The following is a 24585-nucleotide window of genomic DNA, read 5'->3' as shown; positions in this document are numbered from 1 at the left end:
TCCTTCATGACATCACGAAGGGCAGTAGCCCCTCCCCCAGCTGGGTGTTTGTTCTCCCCTCTGAGTCTGCCTTCTCACTGTAAACAATAGGACATGGAGCAAGAAAGCCCGAGACACCCGAGCCCTTCCAGAGAGGGGGCGTGGTCAGACACAGCTCATTTACATATTTAAAGCTACAGACACAGAAACGGCCTGTTCTGAGCAGGGCTGAAATAGAGGGGTTTATAGACATGATCAAATACAGGATCAGAGTGGATTTACAACATGACACTTCACAGACATGTTTTTAAGGAACTCCGAGACTGATTGAGACTGATTAAAGAGGGGAAGGATATGTTACCTTTAATTAATCGTTCACTCGAAATTAATTCTCTTAAAAAAAGGATTGTCTTGGAAAGAGTGTAAAATGTTTTTATTGTTCTTTTCTGAATCTTGAAACTCTAAATCACAGAAATAACAAAACAAGGTATGTTAAAAAAAAGAAAAACCAAAGATACAAAGAAGGAAAGTTAGAGACACAGTTTATCTGTACAACTTAAAATAAGGAGTTTCCAATCGGATGTGAAACCACCTGATCGTTGCTGGGTTCATGAATAAGATTCAAATGTTTCTGCGACCTGAAATTCCTCTGACTTTTAAGGATCACTTAAAAGGGTTAAATAAAACAAAAGCAGTCAAAAGCAAAAAGTCAAATACTGAAAGAATAAACCTCGTGAGTGAAACATAAAAAGCAGGAATTACTCATCAGGGGAAGTGGTCAAGTTGAAGCTCGAGCCTTCTGTCGTTTTAAATAGGACAAACACACTCTCTTCTTCATCCTTCGTACGTCCACCTCACAGAAGAAGGAACACTGGCAGTAGAAAAATTTCTACCCAGACTTTCTGAAAAGAACAAGTGAGGAGGGATATGTTGACGATCCTTACATGCTCGACTCAACGTTTAACTTCTGCAAACTAAGGGCTAAACTCTGAGGAAGGAACAGACACACATGAAGGTGATGGGCGACAGCTGCATCATGCATGTCTGAGGAAGCCTCCTTAATTCAACCGAACTAAGGGGCGGCCATTTTCCTATGATGTCATACTTCTTTAAGTCGAAATGCTGTTCCTCATGCTGCAGATGGTATAAAAGTTGGAAATCCAACAAATCATTATCACCAATGCTTCTATCGTGATCATCGACTGAAAAGACGATTGTGAAACTGCTGGGAGACATCGGATCATATTTAGTCACCATGACGCTATGTTGGGTTCACAAGCTGTTTTATGGATTATGACCAGACTTTGACTTCACAGAACTCTGGGAACCCCGAGCATCCAAAACAAATCCAGCTTTTTTCTAAAACGATTAAAATTGGAAACATGTCATAGTTTTTTCTTTGGATTTGCAAGTAAACATTAAACGTAGACCACATTTAGGTTATTTAATTTATATAATGAGGGACTTGTGACGCATGGATGAGACAGATCGAGATACTGCAAGATAGTTCATTTTTAGCATCAGCTAACATCATATATCCCAATATTGTTTGGTTGTTTTTGGGGCATTTTTGTCTTTATTGACAGGACAGCTGAAGATGGACAGACCATGTTGGGAGGAGAGCGTGGGGAATGACCTGCAGCAAAGAGCCGAGGTCAGACTTGAACCCACTGTGGTGACCTTGGATTTCTCTCCGAGGCAGACCAGTCCAGTCCTGATAGAACCCAACTACAGGTCTTCCTCCTGGTTTATACTGCCAGCCTTAAATCTAGTGACTCCATAGTGGCGTACGCCGACGTGAGTACTACACACTTGTGCGTTGGTTTTCTGTAACATTCGCCAGTAACATATCGCCAGTTTCTGGTCCCACCACATCCTCTGCTTGTTTTTGACCAGGAAACCATGGCGACTGAAACGGAACAAATTATGCTGGAGTGGAGCTGATACAAATCAACCAGAAGATGATTCTACTGCGATTACAGCAAAGAAGAAGGAGAGAGGAGACATCGGAGGAGAGTTCATACATATGTTCAGAGCTACAACCATGTAAGCGTTTAATCATGTCCAAGCTGCTCCAAATCGCCCAACAAGGACTTAACAAAGTGTTGTTTGAATTAAATGCTAATGTTAGCTGATGTAGCTTGTGTTTCTTTTAAATTTAAAATATCCAGATTTTCCAGAGACTGTGAGGAACAACATGCGGGACAGGAGCCACAGGTCGGACTCAAACCCAAGCCGCCCGCTCCGGAGGACTTCAGCCTCTGTGCATTGTAAACATGCACTATCCGCCAGGCTAACGGCGTGCTAAAAATATCCAGATGTTTACTTGATATTGTCTTTCAGTCGATGACCAATCAGAAAGCAGTGAAATTAAACCGATTCATCAGATTCCCCTCGTTCATACACTCTGCAGCCTGAAACACGTCAGGACAACATCGTCACAATATGGGAGCGTCTCGTCCTGAGCAGAGGACAAGACGACGTCGCTGTGGGAGTCAAACTGAGAGCTCAAGAAGAAGAAATGAAATATTTTAACATTTTTATGAAAAGTAATTCCAAAAGAATCTGTGTGAAGGAAAACAGGAGCTACAGTATAATACACACACAGATTCACCGTGCCTTCTGTTTCTTGGCCTTCTTCATCTCTATCATCATCATCATCATCATCATCATTATTATTATTATTTTGTGCAGGAGAAAATAAAATCTGAAACAGAAGCAACGAGTAAAGTAAAACGAGCTTTTTCTTATTTACACTGAATACAAGGATTTCATTGCATGATCACAACCCCGCTTCACTCCTCCGTCCCGCCTCCATCACTTCCCTAATCATTGCTTTTGCAGAGTTCAGACACTGGGGGGCGTGTCGGAGACTGAGGGTGGTCTTGTTGGGGGTCGGTGCTGGAGCTGAGAAAGCTGTACAGATCCTTAAAATAAGTCCAGGCTGGGAGGGCTCCAGAGTTTGTGTAACAGCGCTGATTCAGCCAGTCCTGTCCCAGCTCGCAGGCCTACACGGAGCAGGAGGAGACAGAGGGGAGAGGAGGAGTTTAGAGGTTGTCCCCGGGCTGGTACTGAGGCTCAGTGGCTGTGAAGTAGTCCTCCAAGAAGGCCTGCAGGTACTCGAAGGTGGGCCGCTCCTCTGCGTCCTTCTTCCAGCACTGCAGCATCAGCTCGTGCAGAGAGATGGGGCAGTCCTGTGGACACGGCATCCTGTAGCCTCGCTCCACCTGCTCCAGCACCTCGCGGTTGTTCATGCCTGGAGATGAAACACGCGCACACACACACACACACACACACACACACACACACACACACACACAGAGGGTTAAAAGAAGAGACCCCGGGAGCTTTGTTCACACTCGCACAAAACTCCTGAGAAGTTTAAAGGTGAGCTGCTCTCCTCCACTCTTGAGTTCACGTTGTGATTCTGTTGAACGACATGTCGCATCGATTGATATTATTGATATTATTAATACAGCGTCTTAAAGCGCACTCAGCTTCGTCTTCCACTTCTTCATTGTCTTTCCTCAGCAGAGCCTTCATTTCCTCTCGACTTTACTACTGCTAGTCTTTATAAAGTGCGATGAGCCAGTCGTCCCACCTGCTGTGGGTCCAGAATGCTGCAGCGAGCTTGCTGACTGGATCCAGGAAAGAGGGAGCATGTTAGTCCAGTCTTAGCATCCCTTCACTGGCTGCCAGTACCATTCAGAACTGATGTTAAGATTGCTTTGTTTTTCTTAATGTATTGTGCAGCACACTGATCAGCTGTTGCTGTTTATAAAGGTGCTTTATAAATAAGCATGACTGGACTTGACTTAATACTCAGGAGAATATTCAGAGCGGTCCTGAATGATCTGGATGTTTTCAGTGCGTGGGTGTAAACAGCTTCTGACAAACTGCTGTGATTGAACCCAAGCCCTCCACAGATACAGCGTTTTAACAAAGTGATGTTAATAAAGGTTTATAAGGGCAGAAGTGCAGCTCCTCACCTTTGACCTCGGACACCCAAATTAAACTGGATGTTATTCTTATTCATTTGACTTCAGAGTTAATAATAATAATAATAATAATATTTTGTATTTGTAAGTGCTTTTAAGAATCCTCAAAGACACTTTACACATGAAACTCAGCAAGACAGTATAAAACAGAAAAAAAGCTCATTGAAAAAGCTGAGTTCTGAGCATGGTCTTAAATGTTGGGAGGTGTGTGCAGGACCGGATGGGTTTGTCTCCCCAGGAGTTGAAACGCTAACTTAAGTCAAAAAGTAAAGATGTGTGGGGAGCTCAGATCTGCCCTCAGAGAGCTGCTAGCACATCTGTTAGCGTAACACTTCTCCCTGAGCTGACTGTGAGCTAACCTCCCTCACCTTCTCCCTGAAGATCAGCTCCATCTGGACAAACATGTGTTTCCCCTCCGTGTGTGGAGCTGCACACTCACAGCGCCCCCGCTCTGTCTGAAACTCAAGCTGTCCCGCAGGCCAGTGCTGCTAATTAAGGCTTATCTCACGTTCTGGCAGGGAGAGAAAGTTACTCAAGCATTTAACAACCTTTTAGTCCCACAGACAGCGAGGAGGGGAGGGGGGCCACCTTTGTCATGGAAAGAGCTGTGTGTGCTTTGGCGACACGCAGGACAGGGTTTTCTTTTCAGGTCATTTTATGGACTCTCTGCCTCTCAGGGTGAAAGGTGTCTCAGCTGTCAGGTGAACCCTTCTGCGTCCTCACCTGGGTAAGGCACCCGACCCTTGGTGACCAGCTCCGTCAGCAGGATGCCAAATGACCACACGTCCGACTTGATGGTGAACTTCCCGTACAGCGCAGCCTCCGGGGCCGTCCACTTGATGGGGAACTTTGCACCTGGAGGAGAGCAGAGGTGACGTGAGCGTGAGTGGAGCGTACATCCAGTGAACTCTTCTGACCTCTCGTCGTAAGAAAAAAAAAAAACTAAACACAGCTCAAAACTCAAAGAGCACCTGCTGGATTTGTTCTGCAGCCTGACGACAAGCATCATCAACATCCTTTACGACTTTAAGTACTCTGTCAGTCCTCTGAAGTGTAAACTTTTATATCTGGCTACTCACACAAAAAAACAAAAACAAACGTTGTCTGACATCATAACGAGGAGGAGCGTGAAGACCCACCTTGTCGAGCCGTGTACTCGTTGTCCTCGATCAGCCTGGCCAGGCCGAAGTCGGCGATCTTACACACCAGGTTGTCTCCCACCAGGATGTTGGCCGAGCGGAGGTCTCTGTGGATGTAGTTCATCCTCTCGATGTAGGCCATGCCTGCTGCAACCTGGAGGCCAGAGGAGTGGCTTTACACCAAACATCAACGGGGATGTGGGGCCTGTTCTTCTCAATGTTATTGTGTGTCAGCCTCTATTTCTACATCTCACCAGGTCAAACATGTTCATAAGTCATGTGAAAGGATGCAATCAACGAAGCATGAGCAAACTGCAGCGCTGAGCAGACAGCCTTCACTCACACAGGATTCACATGTCTTAAAATAATCGCCTCATTGTCATTTTTTCAAGTTTTTCAGGAAACACAAAAAACTGCGCCAGATGCTTTAAAGGATTTTACTCAACAAGGTCATAAAAACAGATGACTATTAACGTAACGTGAGAAAAAGAAACAACGTTTTTAACATGCGTCTGTGACTTAGGCTGTTTTATTTTGTCACATTGTCTTTTGACTCAGGCAAAATAAAGCAGCCTAAGTCACACTCATGACACAGGCCATTATATTAAAGTGTATATTATCACATCATCTGTTTCACTGAGGTTATAGGATTTTTTCCCAGAGGAGGCCAGCACCATAAGGAGTTGAAATAGGCAAAAAATGATTTAAGCAATTATTTTAACAAGGTGACGATGTTTAAGTCTGGCATCCAAAAACCCTGAACTGAAGCACACGCCTCCCCTTTAAAGAGCATATTGCAGGTTAAAGACAAAACTTAACTAATCATAGGAAAATACGTTAACAATACTGTTTTTAAAGAAATTCTGAAATGAATAACCCACAGGGTCTCCTGGAGACGTTTTAGTCTTTGCTCTTTACTTCCGCATTCGGCTGTGACGTAACATAAGGGAGTCCCACTGAATCCCCGTCTGTTTAACATAGAAAATCATGGATCCGAGTGTCACTCCCGTCAATAAAGAGGAAGAAAATATGTATTCCTTTACATATAATGGTCCACTGGCTTATTATTCTGAACCTGTTAGATGTGCTAGAGAGCAGAAACAGGCAGGATTAGAGGAATAACGGCCTCAGGAGAGAAGCTGTGGTGTGAGGAGAGACCCGGAGCAGGCGTCCTGCTGAGTGACAGGTGTCAGCTCGCCATATATGGGCGAGTGCTGTGTTCACATCAGCTTATGTAAAGTTTGTAATCACATTCAATCAATTAAAAAACTATTTGTAGAAGGTGCAAGTGCCGATCATTCACCTTTACATTGTATGGGAGCTGCTCGTAAAAACGGCAAATCTGTACAACGTATTACAGTGCCGTGCTGTGCGTGCGCGAGAGAGAGAGAGACAGACAGACAGACATAGAACCCGATTACACGGCCTGTGCAAATGCAGCACTATGTCTTTATTGTTTATTCCTGATGCAGCCCAGTGCTCACGTTGTTATAGAAAATACAGTGTATGGTGCAGGATTCTCCTGACGTGAGTTCACAGCGCACGTCCACTGAACGTAATCCACACAAACATGCACAACAGCGCACACACTCCACAGTTTAATGCGTGCACATATATTAGGCTACTACAAAAAGTTTAACATTTTAATGGGATAGAGGACCGACAGATGTAACGCTTGTGTTTCGTTTTGTTTCCAAACTGCGCGTTCCGTCTTTCCCCACTGCGCGCACACACACACACACACACACACACACACACACACACACACACACGGACACGCTCTCTTGCAACAGAGTTGGATTTATAATAAATCGTATGACTACATATATTAATACAGACTGTCCGGTGTCTATTACGCTCACACTAGAGAATATAACAGAGGATTCCAGCAGATCAAATCATTAAACGCTTTCTGTCTGCGTATATAATATTTGATGTTAAATAGCCAGAGATTTAAATCATTAATAAGGAAAGTCTGATGCCGAAATATTCAATGTGTCTGTTCGATCGTTTCTGAGGTTGTGGGAATAATTCACCAAAACACACTATGAATAATCAAGCCACTTACACTGTGCACCCGAATGTGCGCCGCGCAAGTTACAAACTATTGCAGTGAAGAGAGTGTGCTGCAGGGAGGCATCCTGTCTATTCTCACTCACTACCACGTATCATTACTCCTCTTTAATCATGTTTTAGCCTGTTTTTTGTGCTTTAATTCTTTTGTGCTGCTTTCTAAATGTTTGTTTGTAAAGTGTTTGATGCTCTCAGTATAAGACAAGTTCCCCCAGGGGCAACAAAGGCTTCATTCATTCATTCATACACGTACGCATAAAGCCGATCAAAGCAGAGTGACAGAACACGACTCCCTTACGTTACGTCATGTGACGCGTTGTTGAAAAAAAAGCGAGTTCTAAACAGCTATGCTAAAAACAGCCACTTTCTCCTCTAAATTAGAGCACTTATGTGTTGAAGAATATACTGAAAATTGATGTACTTATTCTACAGCCCTTATCTGACAACATGAAGTGTTAATCTCAACTTTTTTTTAACCTGCAATATGCTCTTTAAAGGATTTATCTATAAGTCATCTTTCCAGCCAACATGCAAAGTTGTTTTCCCCAGACATCACTTATCGATAAATCCTCTGAACTGGAGCTCCTTGGTGTGTGGACCCTGTCTTTACCTCGTCATGTTACTGGATCCAGCAGCCGAGTGTTGTACTCAAGACAACACTAACCAAGACCGGGAGACAGGCCGCCTGAGAGCAGAGAGCTTAGAGACCGAGACAAGTAGGGATCCAGACTGAGTCAAGACCAAAGACCAGGGCGAGAGTGAGACCATCACTATCACAGAAAAGTCCTGATCAGTGTGCAGGGGGCGTGTCACTCCCTCAGACTGGAGTTATTAGTTCTGTTAGAAAGAGGTGTTTTCCTTCTGATCACAGTAATGACGAGGACAAACAGCCTTCATTGTTGGTCTTGATTCAAAATCCAGAGTCCACCCACTCTGACACCGAGACAAGACCCAGTAAGACTGCTTTAGACTGTGGATAGAACCGCTCTGCCAGTGTGAGAGTTAAGAGTAAAGGTGCAGACGGCTTCTCTCCACATTCAGACACAGAACAAGAGCGGACTGCACGGAGCATGACCACCTTTAGGGCGTGGGATCCTCAATATCTTTAGAGCTGCACGCTTTGACTATTAGACCTGAAGACGCTGGAGCAAATGTTGCACAGTATTTGGAGTTCCATTCTCTACCTACCATGCTACTTCTCAGACCTGTGCACAGTTCACATTGTTCTGGTGAAGGCGTACCTGTGCAGCCATGTCGACCAGGTTCGGCAGCTTCAACACTCGTCCTTCTCCATCCTTCAAGAAGTCCAGCAGGCTTCCTGCAGCACACACAAACACAAGAGCGTAAGGTCAGAACACGAGCAGACACGGAGGACTCTCCTCTCCGCCTTCTGCAGGAAGTGTTTGTAACACAGAAATATCTCCAGCAATGTGCGACTGAGTGTTTGAGACACATGAGGTTTGTAATGTGCATGTTTGATTCTACTTTTAAAATCTCCAACAATGACACATTCCTCTCCCCGCCATGTGGCGGCCTCTGCACGCAGACACAGCAGTGCACATCAAAGTTTCCATTCTTGTGTTGTGTGGTGATTTATGGGCGCATTCTTGTGGCTTTCACTCTTTTTATGGATCGTGTTAAAAAGGCCTCTTTGAAACACTGAACGCTTCCAACAGCACAACAAAACAGTTACTTGTATTGTGAGTGGAGTAAATAAACAAAAAAGCCTCTTATGGTTTGATTGAAAACTTGAAGCAAATCTGCAGACACGGTCATGCAACGTGTTCAAACACACAGCAGCATGTGAAGACGTGCAGGTACCATGCAAATATTAAAACTGAGATTAAAAAAAAACATGAGGGCTGATTGGAAATGTAATTATTGCAGGCTGCATTTGGATTGAGTCAAGTGCAGTGAATACAAACTCCTTTTTTTGTCATCTTTTGCATGAAGTTAATTTTTCCCTGATTGTATAAAAAGAACATTTAAGTGTTTATTCTTCTTCCCTCTCCGTCCTTTTGATGCACTATCCTGTCTCTAAATAAATGCACAAATACCCCCCCCAAAAAAAGAACAAAAAAAAAAAGAAAAGTTCATTAAAGGAAGAATGCGTCTTTTGACCCAGTAGGTGTCGCCCTTGAGCTCCAGCATGAAACCAAAAACAAACTGTGGTTTGGCCACGCCTCGTCCATACTGACGCGTCCGCTCTCCTCCAGCGGCACGCCTCCAAACCCCTCTCCTCAGACGTTTGCATTAGTGTGCTAATGTTAGCGCTCTTTAGTTAGCTTGTAGCTTTTTAACTAACATGAAATAAGCGTGATTTAAAACGCTTACATGACATCCAAGTGTGTTCTTCTTCTTCTCTCTAGTTCCTGACATAAACAGCTTTTATACTGAAGGGGAGGAGCCAGCCGTCCGTCCACGTAAACACAGCTCTGACAACAACACAGCCAGCTGGACTCCAGCTTCTCCCTCACTGGAGACAGTCAGGACTCAGACACATTCACAGACTGGATTTCTGCTACATTTATGTGTAAATTGTTGCACCCTCCCACCCATATAACTTTGCATCATCAACCTAAGTTTCTTCCTTCCCACAGGAATAAATCTCTCAGATTTCTATGAGCTCTCTTCTCTACACCAACCATTAAACCTGTGTGCAGACATCTGAACATGAAAAACAACAACCACACTGATCTCATGATCCTGCAGCTGGTGTTAGTTCAGGCCTCTGAGTCACCATGCTGCCAGTGTTTTGATTACAGCTGATCTCACTGCAAGTTCTCTTCATCTGATGCTTCAAAGCATCCTATTGGCTAATCACACTCATGCCGCCTTATTTCAGCTGCTCTGCGGGCCGCAGTTGCAAGCGTCAAATATTTAAAAAATGGTTAGAAAAAAACTCCTCTAAAGACTTTCTGAACTAGTTTCTACCTGTGCTGTTGGATGACTCACTCTGTTTTCTGTCCTCTTCTGTCCTGTCCTGTCCCAGTGCTCGGTCCCAGTATAATTCCCCCTTGGTTCATATCTGCTGTATTATCTGTGCACATGTGATGCACTGTGACACACATGAGCTGGGTGATACAGGTCAAAGGTTTCTCTATGGAAACTCTGACTGAAGAGTTTGTGTCCACAGCTCTTCACTCTGAGAGGCTCGACCTCACTTCACGTCTGCTGCTTGTTTTATAAAAATGTGGTTCATGTCCTGACACGGGATGAGGAGGAGGGAGACTATAATAAGACAAAAGGATTAGCCTCTCAAATAAAGAGTCCTTACATAATAATAGGTTTGCAGATGGATTTGTGTCCCCCCCCCCCTGAATGTTTTTAAAAGTGGACTTTAGTTAGAAGTGTTCAGCTTGTGATCTTTGTTGTGTCCATTTCAATCTCGTTTGTGTCCTTTGAAATATTTCCTGCAGCAAATATTTGACGTCTCGGCCTCATCGCTCCTCGCAGTTTTAATTTACATGCAGAGATTTAATGAGCGATGGGAGGACATCGTAAACCCCCCCGGTCGGAGCCTAAAGGGTGATGCTGGAGTGGAGGTGGAATCCTGCAGCTGCTAATTTGATTTGATTAGAGAACGAGTCTATTGTGAAATGAGCGCAGCTCGAGTTGTCTGCCTGAACCAGCTCGTAGGCATTGCCTCATAAACATGTTGAAACACAAAGCCCCTGCTGAATATTGAAAGAGGCAGAATGTACCCAAAGTGTTGCATTAGTCCAGATCTGACCTCCAGTAATGGCTGACCTTAGCCAGCTGTGATAGAGCAGCACGTGTGCTGCAGACAGTGGAGACAGAGCCTGATGTGCTCAATGTGATCACAGCAGGTCTAAACCTAACCAAGTCTACTTTTCTGTCAGTGCATGTTGTGACAGTCCTGCTGGAGCGTACACACTCATAACTGCTTCTGTCACTTCACTGGTCCAGTGTGGAGCACCTGAGCAGCTTCGCTCTCAGAGCATTAAAGTCCGACCTCAGGCTGGATCTCTCTCTCTCTCTCCTCCACACATCGACTTTGACATCGCCTGCTTGTTTGTGCTGCGTCGTACCAATAAGTCATTATGTACAAACTTAAACTGTGGTCCTTCATCACACATACATCAACATCAGTTTGCACGGACAACTTTAAAACAGATGTGTATTTCTGTTACAGGGATCAAACTGTGCTCAAATATTTCAGTTTAAAAAAATGTACAAGGAGAAAGTCTTTAGACGGTATGGAATTGGCAATTAGTGTTTGGTGTGTTTTTTTCCTCCTTATGAACTTGGAAGTGAAGTCAAAGACAGAATTGTTTTGTGTTGCCACGGAATCGATCACTAACTCGTAATTGGACAGACCATCTTGTTTCTGTTTTTTTTTAATAAGGGGCAGGTAACAATAAGATGTATTCTTCTCCCTGCTCCTCCCAACATGATAGGATTGATTTATTTTTACTGTATTGTCATGTTCGGAAGAAATAAAAATGAAATGAAATATTCATCATGGCCTTTGATCCAGGTTAGGACGGTGTCATTAAACATAAGATGAAGTGTTCACTGGTCGATGCAAAGAAAGATCCAACTGCTTGGTTGGGTGGCAAAATCTAGCTTCAGGTCCCAGGGTCCGGGTCCTAAACGTATCAAACAGGACCACCAGGAATTCTCAGTTCAGGTTTCTACTTCAGTACTTTAGTATTATGGGATGCCATGATCAATGGAGCCTCAAAGGGCTTCTAGTGACTTTTTACAGCTACTGTTGTGTTTTTAAAAAAGCTTATTTTCTGCTTTTTATGTCTGTATTTTACTACAGCTGAGTCAGAAACCAGGGAGAGAGAGAGAGAGAGAGAGAGAGAGAGAGAGAGAGAGAGAGAGAGAGAGAGAGAGAGACAGAGAGAGAACGACATGCAGGAAAGCATCCACAGGTCTCCCAGCCTTAAGTCTCTGTACATGGGGTGCACATACTGACCGCTAGGCCACCGGCGCCTCTCACAGTTCTACTTTTAGATTTTTAGCTAACAGAGTTTTTTAAACAGCACATCAAATGTCTGAAAATGTGTTGGCATTAAATCACTTAATTTAATTATCATTTTACACACCATGTGGGGTTCGACTGTGTTCATCAGTTTCCTTTTCTTCACTTGTCTGCATGGTGTTTTCTACTCTTGTGTTGTATAGCAGTTAATGTCCTTCCGCATGCTGTCGTCATAGCAACCCCATAAACACTCCCGCTGTGAGGAACATGTGCTTGTGTGAAAGCTCTACCTTTGCCCATGTACTCCGTCACGATGTAGATGGGCTCCTCAGACACCACGGCGTACAGCTGCACCAGCTTGTCATGGCGGAGTTTCTTCATGATCTGAGCCTCCTCCAGGAAGGACTCGGGGGACATGGTGCCCGGCTTCAGAGTCTTCACCGCCACCTTCGTGGTGCCGTTCCACGTTCCTGACACACACACACACACACACACGTCAGTACAGGCAGGAAGATATTTGATCACCACCAGGCTGTCGAACCCGAGGAGATGATCGGCAGCTGTGTCACTTTGGAAACATGCGAGGGTAAACGTGCAGCACAGATTGGGATGAGGAGACTATGAGAGCGAGCTCTAATGTGATTCTCATGCTCTGAGGTACGCCGGAGGATAATTAAATGGGTTCGAGATTTAGAGAGGACCTCAATTTGAAATGTTTTATTTTTTTTAAATCTAGGAGAGGGATCCTGCTGAGCTTTTAGAGAGCCACAACACAGGAGCAGATAATCCTTTGTAGGATGATTAACAAAAAGCAAGCATGTAAGCTCCTCACTGGATTCACGCCGTTTACTGCGACACAGAAAGGATCTGCCACCGACGTGAAACTGCCTCCAGCTCCCGTGTCAGAGCACGCATAAAAAGTTATGGATCAGTGTAATCACGCTGATAAAGACGGACTCATTCATCTCCTTCTGTGACAGGAATGGATGCAGGAGTGCTAGCAGGGACACAACGGGCAGGCAGAGCTAACGTTAGCTAACATTTGGTGTACATGTTGTCTGGAGGTTAAACGTTGAGGGTACGCTCATAAATCAGAGTCCACGCGGCTTCTTTAGTGATGCAGCTGTGCGAGTCATGACGGTGGTCCGCTGAGGGCTGAGGTAACAGGATCCCAGAGGATGGGTGTCTTCTGGAGGGGAAAGCCCTGTCCTCAGTGTGTGTCCGGCTGGGACGTGAGAACGATGCCGAGAGAGTCATGTTATTTTTATTTAACCAGGAAACAAGAGTGTCCTGCACGTTCATTACACAGGGATTGTTATTTATTTATGTATTTTAGGCAGGAAATAAACCTGGGATTCTTTTATTTTATTTAACTTTTATTTATCCAGGAAAAGTTTCATGGAGGTTAAAAAGCTCCATTTCAAGGGAGTCCTGCAGAAGTTACAAATATTGCAAATATAAAGCAAACGGTTAGCTTCCACCTGCTTCTGGGCACTGACATGGTTTGGGATGAAGAAGACGTGGAGGGGGTCTGCTTTGTGTCGGAGTTTGTGCTAGCTTGCTACATCATTAGCTTTCTCATTAGTATTCTCAGCTAGCTTACTAATGTACATGCTAAGTCCTGCGGTGGGCATGCGCTTGTTGGGGCGATGAGCCCACGAGGAGGCGGGGCTCATTTTGACTCTCATGTTTACAACCTGCAACGAACATTTCATCTCACTCCAGCAGACTGTCAGATTATACAGCCGAGCCAGATCTCCTTTTAAACGTACATCACTTATGTCTCTTCTAGCAGAAAATATTTGGGACAAACAGACAGAGGGACGCTCGTATTAAACAGAATACTTAGTTATACATTTCCACGTTTTAGTTTAAATAATCTTAACTTTGGTCAGATGAGACAGACAGACTTACCTTTGTGATTTATTTGTTCAGCTTTGGCTTATTCATACATACGTATGTGTTCAGCAGACATATTGAATGTGCATGGTAAAATAATTGTGTCCAAAAGTCTGTGAAGAGTTTTAAACTTGAGCCTGAGTGATAAATTGGTAAGCCGATAATATCAAGTGAGTGATTTTTCATCTAATTAATCTGATTGGCTGACAGATATCAGCAATTTGGGTTTAGATCTTTCATGAAGGAAACCAGTCGGTTTCAGTATAGAGGGTTAAAACATTGATTTTTATTATGATGTCCAAACGATTCATCTACGTGTCCATTCAGGAACTTTATATAAGAGTTTAAATTGCACGACGGCGACCATGTTGAGCATCAATGTAAATATACTTTTATTTTTCCTCTTACCGTAAAACACATCAGCAAAACATCCCGTCCCCAACTTTACTTCCATCACAAGAGCGTCTCTGCTGATCTCCCAGGCATCATGACTCAAGCCCACAGTGTCGGGGATGTAGTTCACACACACGCCCGTTAAATTAAAGCACAAACCATCCTCACTCTCTACAGGGGGGGGGGGGAGGGGGGAGGGGGAAGGCACACAGGGTCGATTATCGGGGAGAGGAACATGCATTGAGGCACATGGAGGCAGCCATCTTGACTGAGAGAGCAGAGTCTCCTGACACTCTGGATGTTTGATAAATGTTGTTTTTTTTAAGGGAGGGGTCAGAATTTCTCTGGCAGGGAGATTATTTGAATTTCCTGCCCTATTTTCTGATTTGATCCCCTCCCCCGACCCGGCCGGATTAAGTGATTGTAAGTGGGCCTGGTGTCTCTGCTGGCTCAGCGTGGTCACCTCCACCTCGCCTCCTCTACCACAGCTGTCTGGATCCGTACCCATCCAGACCTCCCCAAACTGCCCGTTCCCAAGGCGCTTGATGAGCTGCAGAGACTCCCGCGGGATCTCCCACACGTCTTTGGTTTTGACGGACAGGTCGGCGAGGCGGGGCATCCCTTTGTGGCAGGGAACCACCAAGCGACAGCAAAGGCCGGCGGCTCGGTCTGCGCAGGGCGGCCCAGCGTTGCACAGATAGAAGCAAAGGGAGAGATTCGAAAAGAGTTAGCGGCGCTCTCTGCAGACGAGTGGAAGAGTCAAAGCAGCTAAACAAGTCTGGAGACAAAGACAACAAAGAGTGATTTTAAAGCTGATGTTTTCAGGTCGGGTGACGTAGCAGTAATCAGTCTGCTCTCTATGATTCACACTGATCATCAAACCAACTGGAGCGGTGCACACATCTGAACACAGAGGAAACAGCAGCAGGAGGAGATATTGAGCGTGAGGTCTGAACCACTGAAGGGGGACTTTAAGTCCTTCTGCTTGTCTTTAGCTTTAGAGCCTTCAGGGTTTTAGTGTGAGTCTCTGGGGGTTGATGTGTTTTTGTGTAAAAGTGCAGAAAACTGTGGGACTGATAACGTCTATTCATGCTTACTGCAAATCACTGAAAGGTGTTTCCCTTCACTTCTTCTGGTTAACCAGGCGCAGCATGGTCATTGAGGCTGTTTTATAAACATACTGTTATCTAACGCAGCACGCCGTATGTACTACATACTGCATTTAACAGTAGTTTGTAGCATGTCAGCCACTCGCTGGTTATTTTACAGTAAGTCAGATTTCAGATGTTGGAATGAGGAAGTGAAGACGAGTCCAGCTGATGTCAAAAACTGCTCCAGTGTGTCATCAACTTACAGCGCACGCTGCTTTCTGTCATCTGATCTCTGACCTGACGCTTTGCTTCGTGGGAAAGAGCACACAGGGAAGACTGGTCTGACGCACACTGTAGACATTTTCTTAATCAGTGAGACATGTTTGACATATTGAGGATGTTGTGAACAACCTGTACTTCTAGTCAAGTAGGAAGTTTTAAAAACTGCCAAAAGTATCTCTGCCCTCACACACAATGTTTTTATGACCACCCAAGATGCCGCCCCAAAAATCCTAAATTGTGATTGGCTATATTCTCGCCAGAGGTGGGACTTAGTTTTTATGGTTTTTGTTACTTTTTTAAAATTGTAAATAAATACTTTGCAAATCTATGTCATGACACAGGTTCATAAGTAGGAAGGTAATGTACGCTGTCTTATATGTAAAGAACTGTCTGAGCCCCCCAGTCAAAGGTCTGGACACTGCCCTGAAATTTGATCTTCAGGTATTTAAAGTGTGGCTCCATCTTGTCTATATCACAGTCGAGTGTATCATGTTGCTTCAACAAGCTGCGGTGCAGATCGAATAAAAAAGCAACAACTCGTCATCGGCCATTTAAGGTCAACACGGCTCATCAATAACTCGCCTGCCCCTTTTAACGATAATGACGTGTAATTGATGTCAAGTGATACCTTTCAGGCGGTCACTCCTCTGGGTAATGTACATGAACTGTTGTGGTCAAACATGAAGATGGAGCTCGGGGACTCTCTGCACCATGACGAGCATTAACAGCCTTGTTTAGGCAGCAGAGTGCTCCTCCAGCTGCTTCCTCTTCGATCCTCTCTATCGGCTGTTTTCTCTTTAACTGGCGACCTCGTGTCATCTGTGTCATCAAGCATCTCCTGCTTTAACTCTGGAGGAAGCGCTCATGTTTGCCCTTCATCGATTCAGGCAGTGGATTAGGGCAGAGTTTCTGTTGGTACTTCCATGTTGATGTCTAGTAACCCCCCCCCCCCCCCCCACCTTCCTAATACTCCCAGGACAGAGACCCCCTCCTTGTTCGCTGCCACTGATAAGGCTGCGGTTGTTTGCACGGGGCAGTAAAGATGAGATAACGGCCGCTGTCTGACCCGTGAGACTGTTCTACTCGCACTGTGGCCATCAAAGCCAATCTGTGCCGCCCGCCTGCTGCCTCAGCTGCTGCACTCACCAATCGATAAAGCTCCGTGTTCACTGTGCTGGCCGTCATAAAACCTGTCGATATGTGAACCGTCTCTGCACAACATGCATCCAAACAGTCGAGGTTTCCTATAAAGGCACGGCAGCTTCTACTCATGAATGCTCCGATGTGATCGTTGTCTTACTTTAGAAATCATTCATGCGTCACATTTGCATGTTTGGAACTTTATTATTTTACGTTTACATTTTGCTTTTATTTTGAATTATTGTACTGCCTTACACTAAGGCTACTTTACTTCCTGTTTGGGCACAAACCTGCTGTTTGTTCTGGTTACAGCGTTCTTTTAAAGGAGCAGTATGTGACTCTGACGCCTAGTGTTTAAAATGGGTACTGCAGAGCTGTCTCCTCCTCCTCTAGAGTGGAGGCTCACACAGGTCACCATGTAGTGGACACTGTAGCTTCAGTGTTTAGCCAGCTCTGCATCGCTCTGTAAACCTTTCTGTGTTCTAACCTCTCTCCATTTTTAAAATCATCTCCAACATTGATCCTACTTTGAGCAGCTTTCTGCTGCTGGAGCTTATTAGAAACATGCAGAGGCTTTTTAGCTCGGGTACAATCACTTCTATCTGAAGCAGTTCCACTGCCCGCTTCCATCGCTGCAACACCTGCTGACCTGATAACTGCTCTCATATCTGACAAACTGAGGGGCGTCCAAAACGGCCATGTGGGCGGGGCTTAAAACCGTCTACCTTCTCTGGTCCAAACAAATCCAGAGCATTCAGGATCAGAATCTAAAGTTAGAAGGAGGACATACTGGCTGCTGGATTGTTGCATTATTATTATTATGATTGGTCCGTTAACTTAGTGTTTTATGATTCTTAAAACAGAAAAACTTTTGTCTACTGTCTATAAATTAAATGAAACACAAGGAGAAAGCTATTTGTTCTTTCCAATGTCACATGTTTTACTTTGAAGGTGGTTGGTATTGAGCTTCCTCTTTCATCCTTTCAAATTAAAGTGAAGAATAGCGACATTACGTGAAGCCGGAGGCGCTCTGGAGCTCGTCAGAGACCAGAAAAATAGAGGAAAGCAAAGAAAGCAGCAGAAGCCCTGAAAAGAGTCAAGATTGTTAACAAAGACGTCTTTGGGACATCTAAATGTGGAGAGGACGGTTACTGACGCAGTGACGACACAAACACATACAGAAAATCCATGCTGTTGATTTCAGGGCAACGATCGATGAGTCAATGTGACGAGAGGAGCATGACAGGGGAATCATCCAGCAGAGGGAGAGAGTGATAAACTGAACACGTTTATGACTTATTATCAGCACATATAATTATTACTCTTTGACATGAAGTACGAGAAACAAAGAAGACCAACTGAAGAGAAAGATGGAGATAATTTAAAGTGACAGTAACCGCCCTCTCTGCAGCGAACACGGCGCCCACATGTGGACGGTCGGACGCTCTAACTCGCTCACTTTCTCGATCAATGCACTGACAAAGGACGTGTATACAAATAAACACCTGTGAGTGGATGTTCGGCAGCAGATCAGCTGACACACACTGAGCTTCTCCACGTCTCCTCTCCTCGCGCCTCATGATAAGTGGCACCTTTGATTCCTTAATGTGTAAATGTGCTGCAGGCCAGATGCAATTACAGGGTAACCGTGTCGGCTTAATGCATTCTGGATCAATGTGAGGAAAACGGACACCAGACGGGAGGGAAGGCTTCTGCTGTTTGAGCTCAAAATGTGAAGCAACTGCATCATCACAAAGGTCTCTGTGGAAACACCCGTTTAGTTTTTAAAGCAGATGTTTTCATGGTGCAGCCAGACCGCAGCAGAGAGGGCAGCCTCGCTGCTTCCAAGGCTAATTACTTCATATGCAAACACATCGACGCAGACTTTCTCAGTGCTGTGTGTTCAAAGCTGCACGAGTCAATAACTTCACGTCAGTCAAACATAAAGAAAACATGTTTTTCAGCCTTCGCACCAGTGATAGAGGTTTTTAAACCAACGAGAGAACTCATTTCTGGGTAACAAAGTCCTTCAAACCTTCAAGGCTGTTCATGTTCAAAGCTCTCTGAGGCAGCGTTGAATCCTGTCTTTTATATCCATCTATGTGTCACTGTATCCTCAAATCAACCTGAACATTCGTCCCCACGAAATCTTCCTCTAATCCGTCACAGACAGGTTTAGGTTCTTCGTAAACGTCCTTTCATTAGGCTGCCTCCACAAACACAGAGAAGTCCTGGTACTGCATTAAGTTCTGTATAAATGGAACCAAACACACGTGATTTCATTCACATCCACATTCAGAGGTGTGGAGCTCCGTGTCTGTACCTGAGTAGTGCTGAACCAGCTGCTGCAGCGTGTCAAACTGAGCCCTGGTGGTGATGTAGTAGCCGCCGCTGTCCAGCTTGCGGATCTTATAATGCTTGACATGGTCGCCTTTCACGTCGTCCCAGTCCCGAATGGACAAGGAGAAGGCACCTGAGGGAACAGAGAGGCAACAAACCAGATCTTCACATGCTGAACGCTGAAACAGGAAGTGTCCAGCTCCATCGTTCACGCAGCGATTAGACGCTTCAAACACGGTTAGACACTTTTATCCAGAGCGACGAGCATCAGAGGGAAAGTGGAAGAAAAGACAAATAAACAACAAGTAGATGGACAGCTGCTCTAATCAGCATCGTCCTCGTTATGTTACTGGTTACAACATAAAGCTGTTTATTTTACAGAGACACCATAAATATTTGTACTTATTAATCATTTAGACTCCTCATTTGGAAACAGATGAATCCTCCTTCACAGGTCCGAAACACTTGGTCTTTAAAGTCATTCCTCTGGAGGTGTTACACTTATTATCTGAGGTCACATTTCTCTGGATGAACGTGTTAGTGTGTGTGTGTGTGTGTGTGTGTGTGTGTGTGTGTGTGTGTGTGTGTGTGTGTGTGTGGTTTTACCTTTAGTGGTTTCACTCTCCCGGATGAGATAGGTCCCTCGAGGGTTTCCGGTGGACAGCAGCTGCCTCTCAGCGTCTTTACGGCCCAGTTTACCGAAGTACCAGCTGCAGGACGAAACATCACATTCAGATCGGCTCTCGGCCTTCACTTTGAGTTTGTCATGTGCAACACAAGGTTAATGCTGAGTCAATGTCTAGGTGTCTGTAGGACACAGAATGGTGGCGCGAGAACTTAAAGGAGCAATACGTAACTCTGACACCTCGTGTTAGAAATGGATACTGCAGTCCAAATTCAAAACACTGTAGCTTCAGTGTTTAGCCAGCTCTGCATCGCTCTGTAAACCTTTCTGCGTTCTAACCTCTCTCCATGCATTGTTGAAGCGAGGCTTCAACACAGCATGTTTCCTTCATGTCTGATCACAGAGGACGAGAGCGTCATCATTTCTTAGTGATCGCTCCTTTAAAGAGAAAATGTCTGCCTGTGATCAACGTGTGCTCGATAAAAGCTGAGTCCAGACCAACTAAGACCCCTCAACACATGAAGAGCCAGACTGACATTAATACTAACAGTTTGAGAGTCACGACTTCAATCATTCACAACTCTTAAGGCTTGTTTTGTCTCCGTGACGAGCAGACGGTTTATCTGGTTGTTATGTCTCACGTTGGCCAGGATTCAGACTCTGGATGTCGACGTTGGAGGTTCAGTCTCTTATGTTCACCTTCAAACTTCTTCCATCAGTGAGAAGAAGGTCAGAATGAAACCTGGCCAGGAAACATGTATAACACATGTATCTACAGAAGATGATATCATGTATGTGGCAGGCTGCTGTGACCGAGCACTGAGCAGACGAGATCCATCGGGAGCGCTCGTTTGTCATTTTTATCAGTAACAAAGAAAAACCTCTTTACCCACATGACGGTGCAGGCTTGAAGCAGAGCAACATTTCAGGACCACACTGTTTGTTTGATTGAATCCTTTAAAATGCAAGCTGTGAGAGGCACTGCAGCCACCAGGGGTCGCTACTGCAGCTTTACACTGAGGATGAACTACGACCCCTTAAAGGCAAAAATGCTCCTCATTAGCTCCGCTTGGTTTTAAAGTCTAACTCACAAAGCAGATCCTCGTCATCACATTCAGACAGAGAGACTTCGCTCTGTGTTTCGGTCTGAATGTGGAGAGAAGCAGAGGAGGGGAGGGGACACTTTTCAGGGTTTATTGTTCCTCTACTGAACAGAGCCAAAGAGTAACATGGAGAAAAGACAAGAAGCACAACCTCACCTTGCGTAACACACCCAGACGTATGAACCATCATCTATTATCATTATTATTAAACCAAAGAGAGCTGCTCAACTTCAGACTCTATCATGATCATAATCAGTCGTCCCCGCTCCATCATCATCACAGTCATGTTCATATTAGACTAAGTGGTCGATTAGTCTTGAGATAACATTCGTTATGAACGGGCGCAGCAGCCAGTGTGTCCTCCTTCTGAGCGCTCTGGATGCGGTTTAGGGTTAGGCAGATATGAGAGCAGTCATCACGGTGACGCAGCGACGGACGAGGACGTCAGGACCCATTTGAAACCCGAGCTGATGAAAAGAGAGGGAACAGAAAGGTCTTCACACAGGAAGTGTTCGTTCACACGGGTAGATCTGTGTCCATTACACTGAGCTCGCAGCACGCTCCTCGGCTCCTGATGAGACTCTACCTCACAGTGAACATCTTTATGCTGACTGAAGGGCGGGGTGGGTAAACGCACGCCTCCACCACCAGGGGGCTCCCTATTAAAACAATATGTAAAAATAGTGTTAAGGCAGGAGGAAACTCCACCTCTCACCCGCCGTCTGGATGACATTTGAAAGAGTCCATTCCTTTAAAGTGTCACACGGAGGTTGTTATCAGTGAAATCACGAACTGAGAGGTGACGCAGACTGTTTCTTCCTCTTTCCTTCAGAAGTTTGCACACGAGCTGCTGGCAGTTCACGGCCCGGCGTTCTCTAATCTCTCTACTTCTGAGTGAAAGTCCTGAGCTAGCACGCTCTCTCACACACGCACGCACGCACGCACGCACGCACGCACGCTCTCTCACACACGCACGCACGCACGCACGCACGCACGCACGCACGCACGCACGCACACACACACGCACGCACGCACGCACACACACACACACACACACACACACACACACACACACACACACACACAGTAACACGAGGACTTACTCCTCAGCCTGGATGGAATCCACTGGAGCCACGTAATTACTGGGAATGTAGCCGCTGCCTCCGGAGGTGAGCGAGCGGGCGTCCCACCAATCCCCTTCACTGTGGAGAGAGAGAGAGAGAGAGAGAGAGAGAGAGAGAGAGAGATTGTTATTAGTGCACTATGAGCTGACCTGCTCAGCGACAGTGAGAACATGGAAGGACAGCTTCAGTTTGACCGTAGACTAAATATTGATGGATGAAACCTGAGTGATGTCACACATTGGAGGCTGGAAACGCTGTCTCAGCGTGACTTTCAGTCCACTTTGTGCCGGTGGAGACGTGAGCTGATCAGACCTGTTTGTTTGAACACCTTCCTCTCTGCTGTACAAACGGGTCTTTTTGAATGGGTGTGTATGTGACTTCCTGTGCTTCTGCAGCCGGCCTCTAGTGGACACTCGAGGAACTGCCATCAGTGTCACTCCTTCATGTCCTCTGAGCGTCTCTTCTTCACCACACGCTGAGCTCGCTCAAACCTCTCAGCGTCTACCGCTCAGACTGTCACGTTTTAAAAAAGACACAAATCTTTTTCTGCACCAGAACGAGACACTCAACCTTTATGTGAAATAAACGTGAATTCTTTGTTTGTAACATGTTGGACAGTTGTCCCCTTTTTTGGGGGGCTTTTATTGTGGAGACAGGAACGAGATGGGAGTCAGCGGGAAAGGAGCCACAGGCTGGAGTCGAACCCAGCCTCCATATATGGGGACGCGTGCACTAACCACTGAGCACCAGCGCCCCTTGTCCTCCCTCCTTTAAAGGAGATCTCAGGTGCTGATCCATGTTTAAATAGAAGCATGTCATGTTACGATGTCGGATGTCCAAACTGAACCTCAGCGAAACGGTTTTTAAAACACAAGATACACAGCTGTGGGCGTGACGGCGAGTCTTCTGCTGCTCTGAACGAGACGTGGAAGTCGTCACAGGTAAAAGTCTCTACGACACACTGACTCAGCCTCTCTGCTCACCTGTGTCTCCTGTCTGTCCCGTGTGCCGCCTATCTTGTCTGTCTTCTTGTGCTTCCCCGTGTTTATCGACCCGCTCTGGTTATCAAACTCTGCTTTTACTGAACTCTGCACCTTTGATCTGTCTGCCTCCGTCCATCTTTAGTGACCTCTGGGTTGGACTCTTTCTCCTTTACCAGTCGACGTGTTTTACTGAATCACACTCCTACACTCCTCCACTGTGCGTCTACACCACGTCCCTCGTCCTCTGCTTCATGTCTTCTTAACACAAATCAATATCTGACTTCCTCACGGGACAGCAAGCAGTCGTGGTTCACCAAGGCATTCACATGAATCCACAAGCACACCAACGTTTCCCTCCTCACAGTCTGTGACACGCTGCACCACCCCGCGCTTGTTTCTGTCGCTTTGTTTATACACCGGGAGGGGAGAGTGTGTGTGAATGGTGTGTGTGTGTGTGTGTGTGTGTGTGTGTGTGAGAGAGAAGGAGGCTAAAGACAGAGTGAGGGGAGAGGAGGAAGGAGGAGGGCCGTTGTTAGTCCTTCATTTGTGCTGAATCAAGCCATGAAGGGGGATCGCCTGCAGGGATGTCATCGCAGGCAGAAACAGAAACAGGCCTGCTTCCCTTTTGTTCATGGAGATCCCTCAGGAGAGCGAGCGAGCGAGGGGGGGGAGCGAGGGAGGGAGGGAATGAGGGGGGGGAGGGAGGGATCTCAACAATCTGCCTTCTGAGAGAGAAAAGTATGCAGGAGTGAGAGATGTGTGGGTTTGTGGAGCCGCAGAGACATAAACAGTCGGGGCGGGGTGGGTCCCAGTCCGGCCCCCCCGTCGCCTCTTTTGTCTCCAGACACCCCCCACCCGACACACACACACACACACACACACACACACACACACACGCCGACCCCCCCACCTTAAACCAACTGCCGCAAAAAGACAGAAAACAACAACAAGAGTAAACAAAGAAGCTCCCCCCGACACGATATGAATTTAAATCCTCTGTCCCTGCAGCGACTGCTGATCAGAGACGTTCAAATATTGCTACCACTCACAGGCGAGCTCACCACAAAGTCTGAACTGAAGGAAGAAAATCTACAGAAAAAACATCAACTTGTTGATTCAGAAATCTTTTCTTCTCTAACGCTCAGAAAGTCAGAACAGAAGCCCGAGCAGAGTCAGGTGGGTCCCCTCCGACCAGCGCTCATCTCAAAGTGCGGTCTGATGGGGCCGTCTGAGGGGGCGGGGGAAGTGGTGGACACGTACGGAGTCTGACTGCAGTAACAGGTGTCTCTGACATCCGACCTTCGAGTTACATTACGCTCCCTTCGGTTAGCACAGGTAATGTAAAGAAGGCTACCAGTGTGATGTCACTCATCTGTTCCTGCAGGGGGCGCTGGAGTCCTATCGACGCCTAACAGACAGGCTGAGAGCGGAGCGGAGCTTTAAACATCACGCCGCCTGTCAG

General features: G+C 45.8%; 1 protein-coding gene across 1 annotated transcript; it reads right to left on the bottom strand.

The window, feature by feature from the left end:
- Positions 1 to 395: 395 nt before the first annotated feature.
- fynb (FYN proto-oncogene, Src family tyrosine kinase b) lies at positions 396 to 23259 on the bottom strand (the record flags this gene model as incomplete). The annotated part of the gene is made up of 11 exons (XM_079366768.1): positions 396 to 3235; positions 4701 to 4832; positions 5117 to 5270; positions 8431 to 8507; positions 12434 to 12613; positions 14451 to 14606; positions 14940 to 15104; positions 19272 to 19421; positions 19895 to 19998; positions 22120 to 22277; positions 23212 to 23259. 11 exons carry the CDS (start codon positions 23257 to 23259, stop codon positions 3027 to 3029), a joined length of 1533 nt encoding a protein of 510 aa, XP_079222894.1. The 3' UTR covers positions 396 to 3026.
- Between the last annotated feature and the right edge of the window lie 1326 nt (positions 23260 to 24585).

Source organism: Symphodus melops (assembly GCF_947650265.1).
Source record: "Symphodus melops genome assembly, chromosome: 1".
Taxonomy (NCBI): domain Eukaryota; kingdom Metazoa; phylum Chordata; class Actinopteri; order Labriformes; family Labridae; genus Symphodus; species Symphodus melops.
Note: the sequence above shows the minus strand (reverse complement) of the source record. Positions and strands in the feature narration are given on the sequence as shown.